Raw genomic sequence first — 23036 nt, 5'->3', positions numbered from 1 at the left:
GGAAAAGGGCAGAGAAGAACGCAACAGCTCTGGTATCTTGTGTAAACCTTCACTTCTTGATTGGCTACTGAGAAGTAGACAGCCTTTAGGAGCAGGAAGCAGTTTTTACCCTTTTGTAGTCTGTGTCCTTCAAGCACACACACATTTTTATGGTTCTAACTCAGTACACGTGATGTTGACTGAAGGAGACCTTAGTACTTTCATAGAAATCTAATGATCCAGATGAGTTCAATGTGGCCACTGTCCTCTACAATGGTCAGTCAGGTCTGGCTTCCTTAGGAAGTCAGTGGCACTAATATCAGTGATTCAGATCGCCAGCTGGAATTCTAAGGGATGTAATCTGAGCACTTGCTCCTCCAGGGAAGCTGAGTGCAGAGGCTAAAGGGAAAGCTGTCTCCTACTTACAACACTGATTGTAGCTTAACGCTATTAAGCCTAAGACAGAGATATTCAATATAGATATCTTGTAAGCCACATGTTTAAGAATTTTAGTCACTTGTGTTATGGTAAAAGGAAACAACTGAGACTAATTTTAATAATATAATCTCAATTTAGACTAACCACGTTTTCAATGGCCAAAATCCACACATGGCTTACAAATTCAAAATCACAGAACAAACTAAAGAGGAACCTTTGATAAGCTCTGCTAGGACACTGGTGTGTGGGAGAGATGGAGCTGATGGCTTCCTTCTAAAAAGAAGGCTAGCCATACAGCAGAGGGACAGCAACACATGTGGGAGCCAACGAGAGGTGCCAGTGGAGTCTCAACTAACCAACAAAAATGTACGAGAACTCTGGTAACAGGGATCACTGTGGGTAAACCAAAAGTGGAAAAACATATACTGGCTTAATACAGGAAGTTTATACTCTAAAAAGCAATTCTCCAACTAGTAAATCTTATTTCCTAGTAATAATATATATTCTAGAGGCACCTGAAGAACTACCCTCAAAACCTTACGCCCTCTAAATAAGAACCTAAATCATCTGTATTTCATGGAAATTTTAAAAATATCTGGAATGGAACACCAAAAAGGGCAGAGGGTAGCACAATGTATGGTAATTGGCTAGAGGGATGGCTACAAATGTATTAGTCAGTTAAATTAGAATGTTTATCTAAATTCCTCAACAGTGCAGCAAGAAGTTGGGATGAACTCTGATGCAAATCCTTAACACTACATACATAAAAAAAACCTGTTTATACACACACACAAACACACACTCACAAAGCTGAAATTAAATTAGTTTACAACATGAACTCATGAATTCTTTTTTTTTTTTTTTTGGAACTGGGACAAGGTTCTGCCTGGAGTAACTTCAGTCTGCCTTACTTTAAACAATGGCAAATGGAGAAATTTAAACATTTACTTTTTTGTTCATGTGAAATATGAATATAAGCAGAGTGGTTATATCTGGACCATTCAGAGCAAAAAAACTAATTCAGTATTGTTTCTACTCTAAAATTTAATCAAGTTTTAAAACTGTTTTCTACCAATACTATCTCTCTAGATAAAGTTGGAGGACAGAACATGACAAACTACATCTTGCCAAAGGAAAAAAATTAAAACACATCATATAAATAGTTCTTATTAAGTAAGTTCAGAGAGTCAATGTTATGCACTCAAAGCCCAAATCCTCATGTTGCCTGAGACAAGAGCGCTGCAGAAGGGCAAATAACTTCAACCCTCTTTACTCAATAGGCTGGAGGCAGAACCCAAACATCCACTGTTACAGCTAAACACAATAAAGGACATGTGCCAGGTGAGGAAAGAAATGAACTTATCTCCACAAATAATAAATGCCTCTTTGAGGAACAGATCGACCGAGCCATATTTTCTAATCACTGCAAGCCTCCTATTCATTAGCATTGCTATATTTCATCCTGCTGTTCATTTTTAAAAGCCAAACTATTTTCTCTGTTTGCTAAGTTGTGTTTAAGACTCCTTTACGGGAGAGACTCCAAAACACAAAGACAATTGTGGCTCTTTTCTCAAGCGGCACTATATGACAAAAGTGTCGAGCAGGGTTGTGGCTAAGCTACATTGTACATGAGTGGAAGTTGGACTCAGTCTCTCTTTAGAGCTGAAATTCTGTCCCATCCAAGATTTTCTCATCAGGCTAACTCCTGTATTGAGACTGCCTCAAGGCTGACCAGGATTCAAGACTGCATGTCACTCACACAAATGTGTTGCTGGTGAAATGCCAGCACTCACACTATTCTTTATATTATCTCATTGACCTACAATAACTTTACAAGGAAGAAACTATTTCCATTGTATAAAAAAGAAAGCAGAGACTTAGGCAGGTTTACTGAGCTATCTGAAGTTATACATACCTAGTAAAAGGCAAGCTTTTTATTCCTAGCTTTATTGAGACAATTCTGAAAAGTTTTTTTAATGTGGAAAGTATACAATGCAACACCTTGGTATGTGTACTACTGTGCAATGCTTACCACAATCAGCTGGTTACCATACTTATTGTCTCACATAATCACCCCTCCCCGCTTCTATTTTTCAGATACTGAATACTTATGATTAACTCTTAGGGTCAGAGTATAACTCAGGCATAGACACTTGCATACATGTGCAAAGCTCTGGGCTTCATCCCTAGCACTGAAAAAGATTCTTTATAATGTACTCTATCATTCTGGGCATTAGATCTCTAGAACTCATTGTCTTTGACAATGGAAACTTCATACCCTTTAGCTACCCTCTCCCTATTCACACCCCCCCTCACCAACCCTTCTCTACTCTCTCAAAAGCTAGGCTCTTTTTCTGCTATGCATGACTAAAGAGATTACAGTATCATAATATGCTTCAAGTGGAGTCATCAGTCACCTATAGTTACAGCAAATAACACATCTGAATGAATTGAAAGTTATGCCCTGGCAATGCTGAAGTGTGAATGGGCAGCCTGTATATGGCGGTTCTGTTGAACTTGTCCACATTGGGTTTCATGGTCCACGTTGATGAGGATGAATGGCCAGGTCTCTTCATCAAGAAGGCACCAGATCTCATTACAGATGGTTGTGAACCACCATGTGGTTGCTGGGAATTGAATTCAGAACCTTTGGCAGAGCAGACAGTGCTCTTAATTGTTGAGCGATCTCTCCAGCCCAAATAATATACCTACTATAGAGAAAATTCCTGAAACTTATGAGGACAGATGAGACTGACCCGCAGAAGTGGCAAGACTCTGAAGTTACTGCTATCTTTACTGTTAACGATACTTATTTAATTATGACACCTGTTACTAGCTGAAATTTTTTGGGTAACTATCAATGAAGTCAGTACCTGAACCCAGATAACCATTAAAGGGAAATAAATGTCTAGAAGCAAAGCCAATGAGTGGGTACTGTGACTTAGTAGATGGACTTAGTGCTTATTAGGGAATATATAGCCGTGGCTTCTTAGTCACGGGTTCTCCAAACCCCTAAATCTATCCGTAGATAGAGACTCCCCATAGTCTTTTACAGCCCATTTTCTTTCCCAAGAGGTTCAGGGAATTGGCATCATCTGCACAAGCAGCCTACTTATGAAATGTTGAAAACTGGTCATGAACTCACGACACCCCTGCCACCTTCCAAGTTGCTGGGGTGATAACACCATACCTGGCACAAAATATAAACTTTTATGGGTTTTATTTTTATTTTTACTTTAAACATGGATATTAATCCGTTTGAAAAATTAAATATGAACAAAAAAAGAAATAAATTTTGTCCTTGACCCCTTTAGTAGTATTTTTAGTTATAGGTTTCAATTACATAGTATGTTTAGAATCTGAAACAAGTTTTCCTTAAGGAAATGTTTTCACATTGAAATACGATTTAATTACTTTGTAATGAAATAGTTTTTCTTTACTTAGTTTGTTTCTATACTAATTCACATTTTTTTCCCATTTGGAGAATATACTTTATATACCTAAATAACAGAAAGCCAAATATGACCTTCTACACTTGGCCAAATTCACTCATGTGGTTAATTCATATTGAAATGTTTGAATATAAGGCACAGAATATTTAGATAAAACACAAAGATACAAAATCAAGTCTATTACAAATCTTTTCAAATTATGTTCACACATAAAGTTTATTTTGATCACCAAAATTATTATCAGCAAATATCTTAATGGATCCAAGTCAAAATATGTAATATTTACTTATCTGTAGAATTTGAGAGTTGTAAAGAACCACTGTGATCATCGATGTCATGTATTTTAATCAATAAAAATAAATCTAGGCACCAGGAAACAAAGCTGGTATTGACCCCAAACCTCAGCCTCCAAGCAGGAGCACTCTTTTCCACTCCCCAAACTACTTTCTCCCCAGACTTCTAGAAGCAGGATTTCTTTATTTTCTTTGATTTTTTTTCATCAAGGGTTTCTCTGTATAGCCCTGGCTGTCACTCTGTGGAGCAGGCTGGACTTGAACTCAGAGCTCTACCTGCCTCTGCCTCCTGACTGATGGGATTAAAGGTATGGGCCACCACGCCCAGGTAACAAAGGCTTTCTTGATGCTTAATCTATTAATGCTCAGACAGTTTCTATAAAATAGCACAGAAGAGTCACAAAAAGTCACAACTGGAGGAAACAGTTTGTGACTCAGCACTTCCACTCCTAGGTCTACACCTACAAGAGACAACAGTAGCAGCGGGATAAACCAACTCCAGAAAGTTGCCCTCTGACCTCCACATGCGAGTTGTGGTATATTCCCACATAACACATCATACACAGACACAACAATAACAAATAATCCTTAAAAAGAAAGCTATCCTCTTGAAACTTTCATACAATTTTCCACCTTCAAAAACTTTAATTCGGGAAAATGGGGAATGGCCCAGCAATTAAAGCACTTGCCTTACAAGCATGAGAACTAGTTTGGATCTCTAAAAACCCATGCAAATGCCAGGTGGATATGATGGCCCACCTGTAACTTCAGCCCAGGAGACAGTGGCAGGGATCCTCAGAACAAGCTGGCTACTGGGACTAGTCTCACAGACAAACTCTGGATCTGATTGGGAGATTCTGCTTCAATGACTAAAGTAAGAGTTATAGAGAATAATTTCTGACATCAACATTGGGTCTTGATGGGCACTTGCACCTACACACATGTGCCCTGCCCCCCACCAGACACATATATACATGAAAAATAGAAAAAAGAAAAATAAACCTTAGTGTGGTCCATCAAGATGACTCAGAGTAAAGGCAGTTGCCACACAAGCCTAACAACCTAAGTTCAAACCCCATACATGCCCCATGTAAGGTGAAAGAAGAGAACCAAATCTAAAATTGTCCTCTGACCTCTCCACACGTGCACCATGCACACACAAACCCGCACTAAGACAATAATTACAAAGCTAAATGCGAGAATCTCTGGTTTTATTATCCTTTGAAAACACTTCACATGCAGTAACAAGAGGGGAAGTTGGGTATAGTACTCAGAGGAATTCTCTGTACTGCCTTGTCAACTTTTCTGTAAATCTATAATTGCTTTTAAAACTGTATTTTAAAAACATAATTTCACAATCCTATTTGTGTGGAGGTCAGAGAACAACTTTGGGGAGCTGGTTCCGTTGTTCCACCATGGGTTTTGAGATCAAACTCAGGTCAACAGGTTTGGTGGCAAGTCCTTTAACCACTAAGCCATCTCTCTGATCCTAAAATGTACATGTTTCAAACAAGCAACCTGAGTTGGGAAGGTCAGCTGGAATTACACAAATCCTTTTTTAAGCATCTTCTTAAAGTTAAAGGGAATGGAATTCAGCTAATACTATGGAGAAAGGCAACATCAGGAGGAATATATTAAATCACTGATGCATCTAACCTAACCAGAGAGCTTTTCTCTATAACACTGGTTCTCAGCCTTCCCAATGCTAAGACCCTTTAATACAGTTCCTCATGTTGTGGTGACCCCAACCATAAAATGATTTCATTGTTACTTCTTAACTGTGACTTTGCTACTGTTATGAATCATAATGTAAATATCTGATAAGAGACCCCTGTTGGGGTTGCTACCTACAGGTTTAGAACCACTGCTCTAAAATAATCTCATTTTTTTTTTTTAAGGAAATGGGTTAGGCTGCAATCGCGGCACTGAAGGGGTAGAGGCAGGAGGAATGCTATAAGTTCAAGGCCAATACCAGACATTCAAGCCAGGCAGCAGTGGCGCACGCCTTTAATCCCAGCACTCAGGAGGCAGAGGCAGGCGGATCTCTGGGAATTCGAGGCCAGCCTGGTCTACAAGAGCTAGTTCTAGGACAGGCACCAAAGCTACAGAGAAACTCTGTCTCGAAAAACCAAAAAAAAAAAAAAAACCCCAAAAAACAATACCAGACATTCAAAGTCAGCCTGGTCTCCATAGTGAGCTCCAGGCCAACCAAGGCAATACATTGAGACCCTGTTGTCTCAAAAACAACAAACAAAGAAAATGGAACACATACTGCTGTCCTCTGACAAAAAACTATCTCCAAAATACTGTTTGTCTAATATTAACATACAGTTAAACTAAGTAGGTAACTTTTTTTTTTCTTTTTGGTTTCTTGAGAATGGGTCTTGCTTGATGACACAGGTGGCCCGGATTTACATATCCTAAATTGGCCTAGTGTGCAATCCTGCTTCAGCCTCTTACAGGCATATGGCACTACACTAAGCTTTAACATTTTCTTTTCGTAGATTTTTGTATTCATTTCTTTGAACTCAGAGTAAATCCAAGTGTTGAATTACATGTGCTAAATTCACTGGCACTTGTAACGGATTTACATGTCCATCTGGTATAGTGTCTTATATTCTTTGACACTCAAATGCATACGTATCAACTTGATGCCATGCACAGAAACATAAATTCATTTTTGTATGAAAGATTCCCAAAATATACAGTGTTGGTTTTGCAGAATGGAAATTCAGAAGTTTCATTTCTTCCAAGTAACCACATCAAGATGACTAAAGTAGATCTGCTGCTATCTATGCTAATTGATTTTCATGTCAGCTGTTAAATTAGGTTGACTATGTACAAGACATGTCAATCTATCATTCAGTAGCATGCTTTTAAGTAGATGAAGCAGAAAAGGTGGGCATGTATACAATAGTTTCTAAAATTTAAATAGTTTAACTTTAAATAATAAAGTGGTAACGGGTAAAAAAAAGTCCACTGATTCAAGTCTTCTGGAATAAATGTAAACAAAAAATTAGTCTGATAAATTTTAGCTGAGAACACAAACCAAAGATATATATAGAACTGCTAACTTTTGGCAGCTGCACAACCTAACAACATATACATGCAAACCACAACCTACAAATGCTGTACCTTCTCTCTGTCACTTAAGCTTCACTGTAAGGGCTTTGATCATGCAGGCTTTGTAATTACCTTTTAAGAAGCATGCTTAGGGTGTTTTCTGGACTGCGGGTCCACACAGCATTTCTCTTTATCCTCTTGGGGGCAGAACATCAATTGCTTTCAGCCAAATGCACTCACATATGAATATTTTAGTACAATTTAATGCTTCTATACCAACCCCAAAGGGAAAGCACATCAATTTGTGAACACAGTTCTCTTGGAACTAAAAGCCAAGCTAGATAATGCAGTATGAAAGCGGTTGTCAATCTTCAGCTCTTTAGCAAGTTAGAGGGCAGCCCATCCCATAAACTCATTCCCAGTTGTATACAAACAACTCTATAAAGTTTGTTTCCACATTGACTTTTCAACAATAGTGAATTTTCAAAACAAAGGTCAGAAACAAAATGTACTGTCTTGGTAAATTCTCCTAAACTGCTTATTCATCTGGTAACTTTTGACTCTATTCACATAATCTCAAAATTATGAACTGGAAGTTGGTCTGTCAGTAAAATATCAAAATATAGGTAAAGTAATCCTCCACACCTACTACGATGCTGCACTAAGTGTAAAGCACACTCCCTGGCAACAGACTCTAATGATCATAATACACTTATGTGTTTGCATGGCTGGAAAGGTCAGGTCTGAACCATCAAACAGATCACTGAGAGCAACACAGAAGAGGAACTTCTCCCAAATACATCAAGACTTAAAAAGTCATATTAAGTAAATTTAGTCACAGCGTAAACCTAAAACGCTGAATCTCGACAAGTATTAAATGATAATAAAATCCAATGAGCCTGATAAATATGAGAAATAATTTAACAACTGTTCATGATTTGAAACAAAATCTTTTCAGGACTGGTGACGTGACCCACTGTCAAATGCACAGTACCCATGTAAAATCTGGGCATAGTCCATGTACCCTGTAATCCTAGCACTGGTTAGTGGATATAGGCAAATCCCATGTTTGCTGGCTAATGAACCTAGCTGAAAGGGGGGAATTTCAGATTCATTTGAGAGGACCTGTCTCAAAAATTAAGGTGAAGACCAATAAAGAAGGGTAATACCGTCTTCTAGTCCCTGCAAGCACATGTAGAATACATACCCCTATGTGTTAACACATAATACAATACACACATACTATAACACATATACAAAAATAATTTTAACAGTCTCTTATAGCTAGTGCACAGCATTTATAATATGCCAGGCACAGTTTTAAGATATATATACATACACAATCTCTCGCTTAAACTTGTTTTACATATATTAGCTCATTTATTATTTACAACTCTGTGAAATAGGGATTTTTATCACCATTACACATCTCTGGAAACTGTAGCACAAGAGGTTAAGTGATTTATCCAAGGTCAGTAGAAAGCACATGGGAAGCTAAATGCAGAACTCAGACAGCTTGACTGGCATCTAGATTCTTAACCAACCTTTCTTCCTTCCATCCTTCTTCCTCCCTCCCCTCTCTATTTTTTTTCTAAGATAGAGTCTCATGCAGTCCAGCCTGGGCCTGGAATTATTATGTACAGCCTGATCTTCCTGCTTCTATTTCTCATGGACTAGGATCAGAAGTATGTGCTACCATGCTAAGCACCCAATCTGGGCATTTTGTAATGCAGGTGTCACTATTACTATTCAAATAAACAACCCAAATCAAGCATTTACAAGAGTGTGCATTTCAGGTGATTATGAATCTGAGTGAGACTATACAATTAACTCAGCAGCTATTCCTCAGCTACTATCTAGGCAGGATTGTGTATTATGTCCACACTGTAAAACTATAAGCAAAGTGAACAGACACATACATTTGAGATATTTTTCATATCACTTTTTGATTCAAGGCTTTAGACAATGGTTAACAGCCATTTATTTACACTATTTCAGGAGCTGAGAAGATCACCTCTTCTTCATATCTGAGAGCTTTCTACCACCTTGCTTTCAATTATCCTGACACCACTGAACAGTTAGTATGGCTCCCTCTTCCCAACATACAGGCCATCCATAAAATATCTATTAATAAAAATGGGCCAAGTGTGACATATTCATATAATGGAATACTGTAGAATCAATAAAGCAAGCAAGCAACAACAGCAAAAACAAAACAAAACAAAACCCAGCCTGCCTGTGTTTACATAGAAAAAAAACTCAAAAGATTAGAAAGAACACATATAGTGTATTTTTTTTTACTGATATTTTAAAAATACTGTATACCATTGTTCTCCAATATTTTTAGGTCACAAGATACAGATCATGATAACACAGTATGTTACACTTCAGTAAATGAACAAAGTTGGTCATACTGTCTACAATTCAAAGGCTGACAAGATCGGTCGCTGGAACACTTGAGACTCATACATAGCACTCAAACTGGTTTCCTTCCTCTCTCCCTTCCTTTTTCCTAGTCAGAATTCTGCGTTATATCCTATGCTGGCATCAAACTACTCATGGTGAATCTCCTGCCTCATCTTCCTGAGTGCTGAAATTATAGACAAATACCACTCTATCTAGCTTTATATAGGACTCAAATTGAAAAGTTCAGCCATACACTGTTTAGAGATTTGCACAAACATAGTAAACATGAAAATGAAATGTATCAGAACAATAATCAAGTTTAGGATGACAGTTACTTTTGAGGAGAAGACTATACATTCAAAAAAAGGTTCATGGGACTTTTAATAATATAACACTGCTTCTTTTTTGGTGGGGAGGGTTCAAGATAAGGTTTTTCTGTGTAGCCCCAGCTATCCTAGAACTCACTTTGTAGACCACGCTGGACTTGAACTGAGAGATCCACCCAGCTATAACACTTCTTCTTAAATTGGGTGTTATTTCACTATTATGTATATTTATATAAATATACATAATTTTTGATGAAAATAATGGCAAGCAAAGCAAATAGAGCAAGTGTAAACAACATTTCAAACTTAGCCTTGTGAGATGAGAAAGGGAGGAAAGAGGCTGCCAGGTAAATAGAGTTTTCTTTTTAAAATTACAGAGAAGGAGTAAGCAGAGGAAAGACACTGGGCCCAGGGGAAGTGGGTAGCCAGTGGGACTGTTCCTAAGGAGGCAGGATGATGAGCTCTAGAGAGCAGGTACAATATTAACATCAAACAAAGAAAGAAGAGTGTTTTCTGACACATGCAAATAAGCTTGGGCTTTGTTCTGTATGGTTTTTGCTTTTATAGCAAGTACATTAAGTTTGCTTTCTGTCCCAAATAGGCAGTCTTTACCCTGTGCTCTAGGCTACAATCATCCTCCATACATTCACCTGACTTCAGTTCCATTCTTTCTAATAAAATTTATTTGAAGAAGAGTCTGAAAACCTAATTGCCAGCCTGCAGTTTTACCATAAGACTGAATAGCAGACACAAAACCAAAAACCAAATGGTTTTTGTCTCCCTTAGAAATGCACTTACTATGCAATTGGCCCACCCTGAGGGTCATCATAAAAACAATGCTATAAAACTACGGTCCTATTTATAGTAAAGATATTATTGAGGATGTCAATCAATAGTGTCTTCTTTATATGGACTCAAGGGATATGTCTCTCTGATCTTGATACCAGGCCAAATGATACTCCTCATGTACAATTAGTCTGTTTTACTTTTGGGACCCTGTAAATCAGAGCACTCATCTTGTTTCCTAATATGAACTGGCTTCTAGAAAGTCTAATGCCAAAGTTGTATCTCATGTCTAGAGATGGCCACATAGTTTTCCAATCTTCATCTGCCACCTGAACTTGCTCAAAACCATTTAAAGTGCCGCCTACCACAAAGAGATTAGAAAAGCTTGCCTGTCATAGATAGGTGGTAGGGAGTAGGAGCATGGATACTGAGAAAGACTAAGATTGAAGCCAAATAACCAAGCTCTACTGTTCACCACAACCAAGAAACCAATGACTAAAGAGTGTTGAATTAGGAGCGGCGGGGCTGCGTCCCCAGCACCCGGCCGCCCGCATGGCTAGGTTATGCCCGAAATAATTACACGGAAACTGTATTCTTTCAAACACTGCCTGGCCCGGCTAGTTCCAGCTTCTTATTGGCTAGCTCTTACATATTGTTCTAACCCATTTCTAATATTCTGTGTAGCCCACGAGCTGGCTTACCAGGGAGGATCTTAACCTGCGTCTGTCTGGAGCGGGAGAATCATGGCGACTCCTTCACCAAGCCTCCTTCTCCCAGCATTCTCCTCTGTTTTCTCCACCCACCTAAGGGTGGGCCTTATCAAGGGGCCTAGGCAGTTTCTTTATTAATAAGAAATCACTCCCACATCAAAAGAGGCACAGCAATGGGCCGAGCGGTGGTGGTGCACACCTTTAATCCCAGCACTCAGGAAGAAGAGGCAGGCGAAGCCAACCTGTTTATAAAGTGAGTTCCAGGACAGCCAGGAAAAACCCTGAAAAAACACAGAAAAAACCCTGTCTCAAAAAAACCAAAAGAAGCACAACAATGGATGTATGACTTGACCCAAAAGTAGATTCTGTACTGGGGGATCAGAATTAGTAATGAATGTGAAGATAAATGATAAAATTGGAATGTTAAAACACTGAAAATTGGGGGCTAGAGAGATGGTCCATCAGTTAAAGGCACGGGCTGCTCTTCCAAAGATCCCATACATACAAAATACATAAATCTTTAAAATACGGAAAATTAGAATAAAAACACAAACAAAATGGGAGTATGGAATACAACTGTACTAGAGCTGAGCTGGAGACAGCACAGCAGGGAAGAGCACTGGCTGCACGTCTGGAGGACCCAGCTTCATTCTCCACAGCCACCTGACAGCTCACAACAGTCTGTAACTCCAGTCTGAGGAGATCCAGTGTCATCTTCTGGCCTCTGAAGCACCAGGCGTGCATGTGGTACACATACATACATACAGGCAAAACACCCACACCCGTAAAATAAATAAATTTAAAAAATAAGGTGGAGAATAATAGAGGAAGACTCCTGATACCTAAGTATACAAATGGACCACATGCACAAAGTAATAAATATAGAAAAAAATAAATGTAACTGTACTTCAGATGAGAATATATCAGTCTGAAAAAATTATGCACCGAAGTATTTAGGAGCAAAAATCTACGTTACTTAATGTAAAACGGAGAAAAATATATGCATGCATGTACACACATGTACATTGCATTATATTTTTATATCAAAAGTTAATTAGAAATAAAAAGTGATCACTGTCACAACAGTAAGCTGTGAACTAGCCAGTGGACTCTGACTGGGGGCAGGGATCTATATCTTGCAAGACTGTGAGGTCATAAGGATACTGGGAACTGTTTCACACTGTGTAAATTATTGTGAGTGACAAAAATGCCATGTAACTAAATTTAATGTCTATTTTGGGTAGTATATACTTTCTCAAATTAATAATAAAAAGCAAACCAATTATTCTTGTACAGACAACAAAATTGACTTTATATGTTCCATTACTTGAAGCACGGAACTTTTAGCTCCTTACCATTAGAAAAAACAGTGGTGATGCTTTTCAAAGTTGTTACAAGTGCTAATAAGTCAAAATACTGGATATTTTAACAACAAAATGAGAAAATAAGTAAGCCTTGAAGTGTTCAAAAGAGGCAAAATGGCCCCATTAAAAAGGAATAAATAAATTGCTTTGTTAAAAACAAAGAATGCTGCACTAGTATTAGTAGAGATGGATTCAATAGCACACAATTCAAAAGGGTGGAGGTGTGCAGAGTTTTTGGATGTTTACAAGTGTAATTCTTGCCAATAGTAGGATATGGCTGAAAAAAAACCCTAATGCAATATTAAGTAACATTAATAAAGCTATTATTTAGGGTGATAATAACCCAACTTTACACAGCGAGCACATAAAGTAAAACAATTATACATTCAAATCCTGGGCCTCGGGTCTCCTTATGGCCCTAAGGAAACAGCTCATATCATCCTGCTAAAACAACTACAAACCAGGATCAAATATGGATAGCAACCGTTTAAATGCCGGATATCAACACTGACAGGTAGAATTTGTGGAGTCCAAATTTTGTAGGGGAGGGAAGTATGCAGACATGAGTCCAGCATACTTTCCCCTTTTCACCTGGGGTATCTGCAATTTCTCCACAGGCCAATCAGAAATGAGGCTTTTTAAATAAAGACCAGAGGTCTTACTGGTTGAAGAAAATACACAGAAGATAGGTGACTGCCACACTAGCTGGAAGTGTGGGGAAAGTTCCAGAGAAGAGAAAACCATGAGGGAGAATTAAAGACTTTGCATAGAAATTCCATTCATGATGAGCGCTTGCAGCAAATGAGAAAGATCTAAGAAGTTCCTCAACTAAAGATCATATTAGAAAAATAAATAGGCACACCATAGACGTGGAGAAAATAAACAAGAAACTCACTACTTGAATTTCTTTTAAAAACTTCCATAAATCAGTAATAGAAACAAGCAATTCAATTAATAAAAGTAAAAGATTTCAATAAACACTGTAAAAAAAATACCTAGATGGCCAGTAATATAAGAGTTGCTACAGGTGGGACAGCCAAACTGAGAATGCTGAAAGAAGGGCGGAGTCAATGGAGCTGCCAGGAGTCACAGAGGGAGCAAGACATGCTGGAGGACAGGTAAAGCCACATAGATTAGTAGAAATGGGTTAATTTAAGCTGTAAGAGCTAGTTAGTAACAAGCTTGAGCTATTGTCAGAGCATTTAAAATTAATATAAGCCTCAGTGGCTACTGGGAAAGAAACATCTCCCTACAAGTTGCCCTATAATCCTGAAGTTCCTCATGATGTGAAGTGAGATTGAGAAATGAGGACTGAAAGAATGACAGATATATAAAAGATGATTTTAAACCAGTACCATTTGCTATAAAGGACATTAATGAAGTAGTAAGAAAAATTCAAATGGAGTCTTATGACTACATGGCATTATGTGTTCATATTAATATTTTTATTTGATAGATGGCATTATGGTTATGTAGGACTGGAATGGCATCATCTCAGCAACTTACTCTTAAATGGTCACACACACACACAAAATGTTTTGTTCTATACTTGCAAATTGTTTCCCCAAAAAGGTTTTAGAACCATGATATGTGTGTGTGTGTGTGTGTGTGTGTGTGTGTGTGTGTGTAAATATACATCTATGCCTGTAGTGGCCACTCGTCATTATCAACTTAAAATCACCACTGGACAAAAACACGCCTCTGTGAGTACTTTTGAGGATATTTCCAGAAAGGCTTAGCTGGGCAGGAAGACCCATCCTGAACATGGGTGATACTATCATGTGCCAAGGTCCCCGCAGAATGAAAAGAAGTGAGCTAAGCATCAGTATTCACTGTTTCCTGACTGGATTCTGGGTGATCTTATTAAGCTCTTGTCATGTCTTCCTCATTACAATGGACTGTACCCATAAACTGAGAACCAAAATCACCCTTCTTTCAGCTGCTTTTTGTCTGGTATTTGTCGCAGCGACAAGAAAAGGAACTAACACAGTGCTCAATTACACAGTTAATACATTAGAATTCTCTGAAGAGTTGTATGAGCTATGTTAAAGTCTTCAAAGCATTTAATGTTTACTCTCCTTATGAGCAAAATTCAATAGTTCTTTAAGAGTAATGCTGAATAAAGCTGGTTATATGAAACTTGTTTCCAATACAAGAATGGATGCCACCAGCCATTACCTGCACTCCTGTTTAATAACTATGAATGCCCTCTTTCTGTCACAGTAAGTCTGCCTGCTACTTCGGGGTATACACTGAATTTCTTATAAAATAGTTTTGATTAGGAAGCTGTTGATCTTTTATGAATTCAAGCCTGAATGTGTCTACTCACATAAAACTGTACACGCAAGATTTCCACAAAAAATATGTGTGCCACACCTAATTAAATGTCAGGGAAGGCTCCAGCTCATCTGCTCAATAAATCTACTTCCACAGCCAGACTAATGTGGTATGACAAGCAAGTCAGTCACACAGTGCTTTGACTTAATTTATGAATAGTTTTAGTGCCTATATTCAGTACTGAGATCTTCTCTGACTTCAAGTAAGCTAAGTAACACAAAATATATTAACCGAAGAAGAAAGATTGCTTCATTGAACTTTCATGTTCATTCTGACATCAAAAGAAAAATAGGAAAGTCCTAGCATTGGAAAAAAACTCACAGTACATATCTGAAAAATAATTTGTATACAAACTATATAAAGAAGTTCCAGAAAGAGACAATAAAAAGATAAATAATCCAAATTTAGAGGAACAAAATAATATTTCAAAATAAGCTTCAAAGATAAGCCTTAAAGAGTTGGCAGGTGTACAAGAGATGGAAGAGGGAATTTCAAACGCTGAAGATACAATAGAGAAAATAGACTCATCAGTTAAAGAGAACATTAAATCTAACAAAAGCTTAACTTAAAATATCCAGGAAATATGGGACACCATGAAAAGGCAAAATCTTAGAATAACAGGTATAGAAGAAGGAGAAGTTCAACTCAACAAAGGCACAAAAATTTATTTAATAAATCTTAGAAGAAAACTTTCCCAACCTATAGAAAGATATGCCTATGAAGATACAAGAAGCTTACAGAACACCAAATACACTGGATCCAAAAAAAAAAAAAGTCCTATCGCCACATAATAATCAAAACACTAAACCTACAGAGTAAAGAAAGAATATTAAGAGCTGCAAAGGAAAAAGGCCAAGTAACATATAAAGATAGACCTATCAGAATTACACCTGACTTCTCATTGGAGACAATGAAAGCCAGAAGGTCGTGGTCAAGCATTATGCAGACATTAAGAGACCCGGATGCCAGCCCAGACTACTATACCCAGTAAAACTTTCAATCACCATAGAAGGACAAAACAAGATACTCCATGACAAAACTAGATTTCACCAATATTTAGCCACAAACCCAGTCCTACACAAGATACTAGAAGGAAAACTCCAACCCAAGGAAGATGGCTACACCAACAAAAACACAGACAATTGATCGTCTCATAGCAGCAAATCCCAAAGGGGAAAACTCACAAATTAACATCACCAACAATGAAAAATAAATTAACAGGAGATAGCAATCGCTGGTCATTAATAACCCTTAATGTAAATGGACTCAAATCATCTATAAAATGGCACAGGCTAACAGACTGGATACAAAAACAGAATCCATCCTTCTTATGCATACAAGAAACACACCTCAACCTCCAAGACAGACATTGTCTCAGAGTAAAGGGTTGCGAAAAAATATACCAAGCAAATGGACCTAAGAAACAAGCGGGTGTAGCTATCCTAATGTCTAACACAATTGACTTCAAGCTAAAATCAGTCAAAAGAGACAAAGAAGGTCATTTCATATTAGTCACAGGGAAAAACCCATTGGGAAGAAATCTCAATACTGAACATCTATGCCACAAATACAAGGGCACCCTCATATGTAAAAGAAACACTTCTAAAGCTTAAAAATACATTAAACAACACACACTCCCCTCTCACCACTGGACAGGTCAATCAGACAAAAAAAAATGAACAGAGAAATAAGAGAACTACACTTCTGCATTGCTGGTAGGAATGCAAGCTGGTACAACCCCTCTGGACGTCACTGCGGCAATTTCTCAGAAAATTAGGAAGCAACCTTCCTCAGGACCCAGTAATACCACCTTTGGGTATATATTCAAAGGATGCTCAATAGCGTCACAAAGACATATGCTCAACTATGTTCATAGCAGCTTTGCTTTTCACAGCCAGAACCTGGAAACAACCTAAATGCCCCTCAACTGAAGAATGGATAAGGAAAATGTGGTACATTTACCCAATGGAGTACTACACAGCAAAAACAAAACAAACAAACAAACAAACAAACAAACAAAAAACCCCCGACATCTTCAATTTTGCAGGAAAATGGATGGAGCTAGAAAACATTATTTTGAGCGAGGTAACCCAGACACAAAAAGACAATTATCATATGTACTCACTCATAGGTGGTTTTTAAACATAAAGCAAAGAAAACCAGCCTACAAACCACAATCCCAGAGAACTTAGACAATAATGAGGACACTAAGGGAGACTAACATAGATCTAATCTACATGGGAAGTAAAAAAAGACAAGATCTCCTGAGTAAATTGGGAGCAGGGGGACATTGGGGGAGGGTTGGAGGAGGAAGGGGCAAGGCAGGGAGGGGAGCAGAGAAAAATGTGGCGCTCAATAAATATCAATTTTAAAAAGTTAGACAAAAAAAAAGAGTTGGCAGATGTTGGGAGAGAGGGAACATGTTCAAAATATTTTGTATGAAAAATTTAAAAAAGGGATGACTATTTTGAAGTCATCATCTTAAAGACTAGGGTACTAAGAGAGTTTAATAAACATGATTCAACATAAAAATATTTTCCTCATGCAATATAAATGTAAACTAGTTGAAAAATGATTTTACTTAGGAAATATGAATTGTCAAGAGATGTTGCAAAAGATTCAACTTTTCCTACATCTCCCCTTTAAGGTTTTGCAAAGATTTTTAGAATATGCTGCCTGGCTAGGCGTGGTGGCTTAAGCCTGAAATCTCAGCACTTGGGAAGCTAAAGCAAGAAGACTGTTGGAGCTTTTGCCCAGCCTGGAATTTTTGTCTCATCATCTTGGCAAAAAGGAAAATTCTAGCAGAAGAAATCAAAATGTCCTGAAATTTATGTAAATAGATAAAAATATTGAACTAAACTAGGTTCTCAGGATCATACAAGACTATAATTGTCATTTGTAGCTTCTAATGACAAAAGTCTAACTAAAATAGGCTAATTGTCCTGTTTTTATGCTTAAAAGACTTTATGAACAACATTATCAATGTAAATTTCAAAATCAATAAAAAACTAAGTTAGGGATGTAGCTCAGTGGAATAGCATTTGCCAACATGTACAGAGTCCTAGTAGCTCTACCACACCACACATACAAATACATATACATAACATGCATTATGACCTCATACTGCTTTACATCTTTTTGCAAAATAATTCCTAATTTTAAAACTGCTAAGCATTTTAATAAGACCAAAAAACCTCCAGTCGTTGTAAGGACACATTCACCATCATAATGGCTAGCTGTATAGGATCATTGAGTAAGATATAAATCACTGAAATTATTGTCCAACAAATACACACAGTGCTGGTCCCCACAGAACTCTGCAGGGCATATTTTATTGCAATACTTACTGGCGCTACTATTTTTCCTGTCTGACCAACTTGCATGTCATTGGGAACAAAGCCAGCATCAACAGCAGCACGGGAAGCACCAACTAAAAGGGGAGGAAATGCCATTATTTTCAAGCTCTATCATTCAGCTAGTGAGATAGTCACCAACAACCACAAAGCAGCACCCTAATATATTATATAATCAGAAATTATTGTATAAAGAACTCACTGTTGAAAAAGAAATCCTATAACTGTTTAAGAATTCTAAACACTAAATACAAGTGCATTTTTCAAGAAAAAAATTCCACAAATTTCTTTTCCTTCTCTTAAATTTATTTTTAAATATTTTATTGATTGATTGTATGTATATAAGCCTGTGTGAGGGTGTTGGATCTCTAGAACTGGTCTGGACAGTTCTGAGCTGCCATGTGTATGTGCTAAGAATTGAACCTAGGTCCTCTGAAAGAACAGCTAGTGCTCTTAACTGCTGAGTCATCTCTCCACCCCACCCCCTTTTTGAGACAGGGTCTTCTATGTAGTCCTGGCTGTCCTGGAACTCACTATTTAGACCACGCTGACCTTGAATGCAGAGAATCCTCCTGTCTCTGCTTCGTGAGTGCTGGGTTTAAAGGCTTAGATCACCACTCCAGGCACAAATTTCAATTCCTCAATTTGGCTGGCTTCTGATATTTACTTTTATGAAAAAATCATCCATAAACTTCACATTATAATCTACTCAGGAAATATCATACAATGTTCCTTTATATACTAACTTCATGATTTTTAAAGAAATGCTGTATAATATCATTACCTCTTATGATCAGATAAAGTCACATTTAACACAAGTATCTCATATTAAATTAACAAATAAAAATGTAACTGTTTTCCTATCCACAAGGAGATCTGTTTTGGGGGCAGAACCACCCGTTCTGGAGAGAATGAAGAAAGGAACTAAAGTATTTCTTCTGTGTACTGTCGCATTAATGTATTCTTGTTCTGGTTTCTTAGGATAGAATCTCAGATGATTAAACTTAGATCATCTTTCCTTTTAATACATATTTAATACTATAAATTTCCCTATAAGAACTTATCCTGTTGGTACAGGTCTGTACTCCTAGCTACATGGAAGGCTGGGGCAAAAGGATCACGAGGCTAGCTAGCATGGGCAAGGTAGTGAGACTGTCTCAAAGATTTGAAATATAAAAACAAACAAATTAAGATGGGAGCATGTGGACACAGCTCAACGGTGGTACACCTGCCTAACATGTGAGAGGCCCTCAGCTTAATTCCCAGTACTAGAACACTCCCCCATCCCAGCCAGAGCACTGCTTTCATTGTACCATACACTTTCTTCATTCAGTTCAAAATATTTCTCTTGAGATGTCTTCCTTTACTCATGTTACATAGAAACATGCTCCATGTGTCTTGGGATTTTCTAGCTATATTTCATTTATAACGTCTAGCTCAAGCTTACTGTGGTCTAAGAACAGACATCATATGATCCCTATTCCTTTAAATTTATGAAGGCGTTTTATGGTCCCAAATGTGGTGTTCCTTGCTGAATGCTCCTATCAGCTTGAGAATTTGCTGATGTGCAACAAAGACATCAATAGATGTTAATTCAATCCAGCTATCAGTTGAGTTCAACTAAGTTTCCCTGTTTTTTTTCCTATACATTTCTGATAGACTCATTAAACTGCCAGTAGATTCATCTATTTCTCCTTGGAGTTTATCAACTGTTTTCTCTTTTTAGAAGTATTTTGTGTGTACCCAGGTATTTGTAGAGCATGTGTGTGCACAAGTGTATGTGTATATAAAAGACAGGTTGACTCTGAGTACCTTTCTCTATCGCTCTCCACCATTTGTGTGTGTGTAAGTTTTAGCTTTATCTTTTATCTTTGTTTTATGTGTCTGGGTATTTTGTCTGCACATATGCCTGTGCACTACTTCTGTGTAGTGCCCATAGATACCAGAGACGGCATTGGATCTTCTGGAACTAGAGTTACAGATGGTTGTGAATCTTCTATGTGGGTGCTGGGAATTGACCTCAAGTCCTCTGGAAGAGCAGCTAGTGTTCCTTAACTGTAGAGCCATCTCTCCAGCCCCTCTCCATTTCATTTTTTGAGAAATGGTCTTTTCACTGATCCTGGAGTACAGCATTTGGCTAGGCTAACTGGCCAGCAAGTCCTCAGGATGTTTCAGCATTTACTGGAGGACTAAGAAGACTACTTCAGAAAGAATGATTTAATGGTCAGGACATCAAATCATGAAAAGCCATATAAGTCAGAAAAGCAAGTATCTTATGTTTTCTCTCATGTAGAATCTAGATTTTAAAAAAATAAAGACATGGAAAGAAGAAGAGGAAAAAAGAGGAAGGCAGAAAAGAAATAAGTAATCAGGGAAAATATGACCAAGATATGTTATAAACATAAAAATGAATAGAAATGCCACAACCAAATATTATTTTGTATAACTGATAAATGATAATAAAGTTAAACAATAAAGCTGAGTCATAAATAAATGAAAGAAAAACTGAAAACCATAGAAAGCAAAATAACCTGAAGGTTTGGAGGATCTACATATATAAAGAGATATATATACATATACATATATATATATATAAATATCTCCAGCAAAAAAGAAAACATCATGCTACAAAGGAAGATGCCTTTACCTGCAGCATGCAGTTGATCTGCCAGATCATACAGTAGCTTAAAGTTCTCTCCACTCTTCAAGCCCCGACCTCATTAAAAAAGAAAAAAAAATTAGGTATATACATGTTGGACTCTGCAAAATGTTTGCCATTTTATATGCTAAACTGAATGCCCATATTACAAACTGCCCAATTAAGCGTACTACCACCTCCTTTACAAAGCCTTTCCTGATATCTACGAAACATTCAGCATTGCAGTTAATTAACTACATAAAGAGAACACTGTGATGTTTGCCGTTTCTCCACTATAATGGAAACACTTTAAGTCCAAGATGCAAGAACCACTGCTCTCTAGGTCACTGCTCTATCTGTGGTATTGGAAAACTCTTACTAGTACCTGGCAAATATTCCCTGCATGACCGACTCAAAGTTCCTGCTAGATTTCAAACTCCTTAAGAGCAAACATATTCTTTTTTGTTTTTATTTCTTCAGGAAATGGAAATGTATCAGTCCCATACAACAGATATTTCCTGAATGTACAAAACAATAAACACACAGACATCTTTGAAAAATATTAAATTGTTCCCTCTAAATACCACTGGAGCAATAGATGGCTGTTAGGAACATTAACTACTTTGTTTAATGTTTAATTTGAAAAAAATTTAAAATCACATCATTATTTTCTCAAAAACTCAGTCAACAAACTATAAAGAAGCATAATACACAAAAAGAAGTAAGTCAGGCCTTGACATTCACTGTGAAGGGCTCCCCAAGTGTCATTCACAGAGACTTGTTTACCCTTGAAAGTCCTTGAAAGTAAAATGGAGCAGGCGATTTACACACAACTTCGAGATTCCAATCACTTTTTCCACAGCCCAAAAGCCGATCAAATGTCATTTAAAAGTCAAAACAAACAAAACAAACAAACCCCACAGATTTGTGTAAAACAAAAACACCACGTGGCAGAGGTGTGGACTGAGATTTGAACCCTGTTCCACAGATGCCATCAACAGATGTGTGCCAGGAAGCCCAAGTTCTGTATTATGGTCATATTTTTATATTTCTAGTAAAATATGACTAATACTTACAACTTAACAACTTCTGACATTTGGAAAGAAAAAGTAAAGGGCTGGAGAGATGACTCAGTGGTAAGAGCACTAACTGCTCTTCCAGAGGACCCAGGTTCAATTCCCAGCACCCACATGGCAGCTCACAACTGTCTGTAACTCAGTTCCAGGGGATGTAACACCCATGGCAAAACACCAATGGACACAATATAAAAATAAATAAAAGTTTAAAAAAAAACCCACAATTGAAAGGAAGGAAGGACGGACGGATGGACTAGATGCTCCAGACTACAGAGGAAGGAAGGAAGGAAGGAAGGAAGGAAGGAAGGAAGGAAGGAAGGAAGGAAGGAAGGAAGGACGGAAGGAAGGACGGAAGGACGGACGGACAGACCCAGACTACAGATTCAGCTCAGTAGTGTAGAGCTTGCCTACAATGTGCAAGACCCTGGGTTCCATCCCCAGCACCACCAAAAACTAAATAAAAGATTATGTTTTTTAAATGAAGTCTGTAGTGTATAGCTTATGCCATCTTTTAAATTATATTTCACTTACCACCAGAAACCACCACTTTGGCACCTGTTAGTTCTGGTCGATCACTTTTCGTCAATTTCTGATCAAGCCACTCTGAAATTCCCACTGGCGAAGAACTTGGTGCTGCATACGTTGATAAATAAAATTTAAAAATGAGAATGACTTCAAGTCATATGGTGATAATTATTTTTAAGACCAACAAATAAACATCCAATTCTAGGAAATTTAAGTATACATATTTTCATGGTCCCAATTTCATTTTCTTTAATTATAAAGGTTTAAGAAGACAAGATTCTTTTGGGAAA

General features: G+C 37.6%; 1 protein-coding gene across 1 annotated transcript in view; it reads right to left on the bottom strand.

The window, feature by feature from the left end:
* Positions 1–23036, bottom strand: part of Etfa (electron transfer flavoprotein subunit alpha) — a 54154-nt gene that overhangs the window by 11846 nt on the left and 19272 nt on the right. Inside the window, exons 7-9 of the mRNA XM_050119432.1 lie at positions 22753–22854; positions 21155–21223; positions 18502–18584 (exon numbers count right to left, since the gene is read on the bottom strand). Coding sequence (XP_049975389.1) covers positions 18502–18584; positions 21155–21223; positions 22753–22854 — 254 coding nt within the window. The remainder of the gene's footprint in view (positions 1–18501; positions 18585–21154; positions 21224–22752; positions 22855–23036) is intronic.

The sequence above is a fragment of the Alexandromys fortis genome, unplaced genomic scaffold (assembly GCF_014885135.2).
Source record: "Alexandromys fortis isolate MF-2015 unplaced genomic scaffold, M_Fortis_MF-2015_v1.1 scaffold_167, whole genome shotgun sequence".
Classification (NCBI taxonomy): Eukaryota; Metazoa; Chordata; class Mammalia; order Rodentia; family Cricetidae; genus Alexandromys; species Alexandromys fortis.
This window is presented reverse-complemented; position numbering and strand designations above follow the sequence as displayed.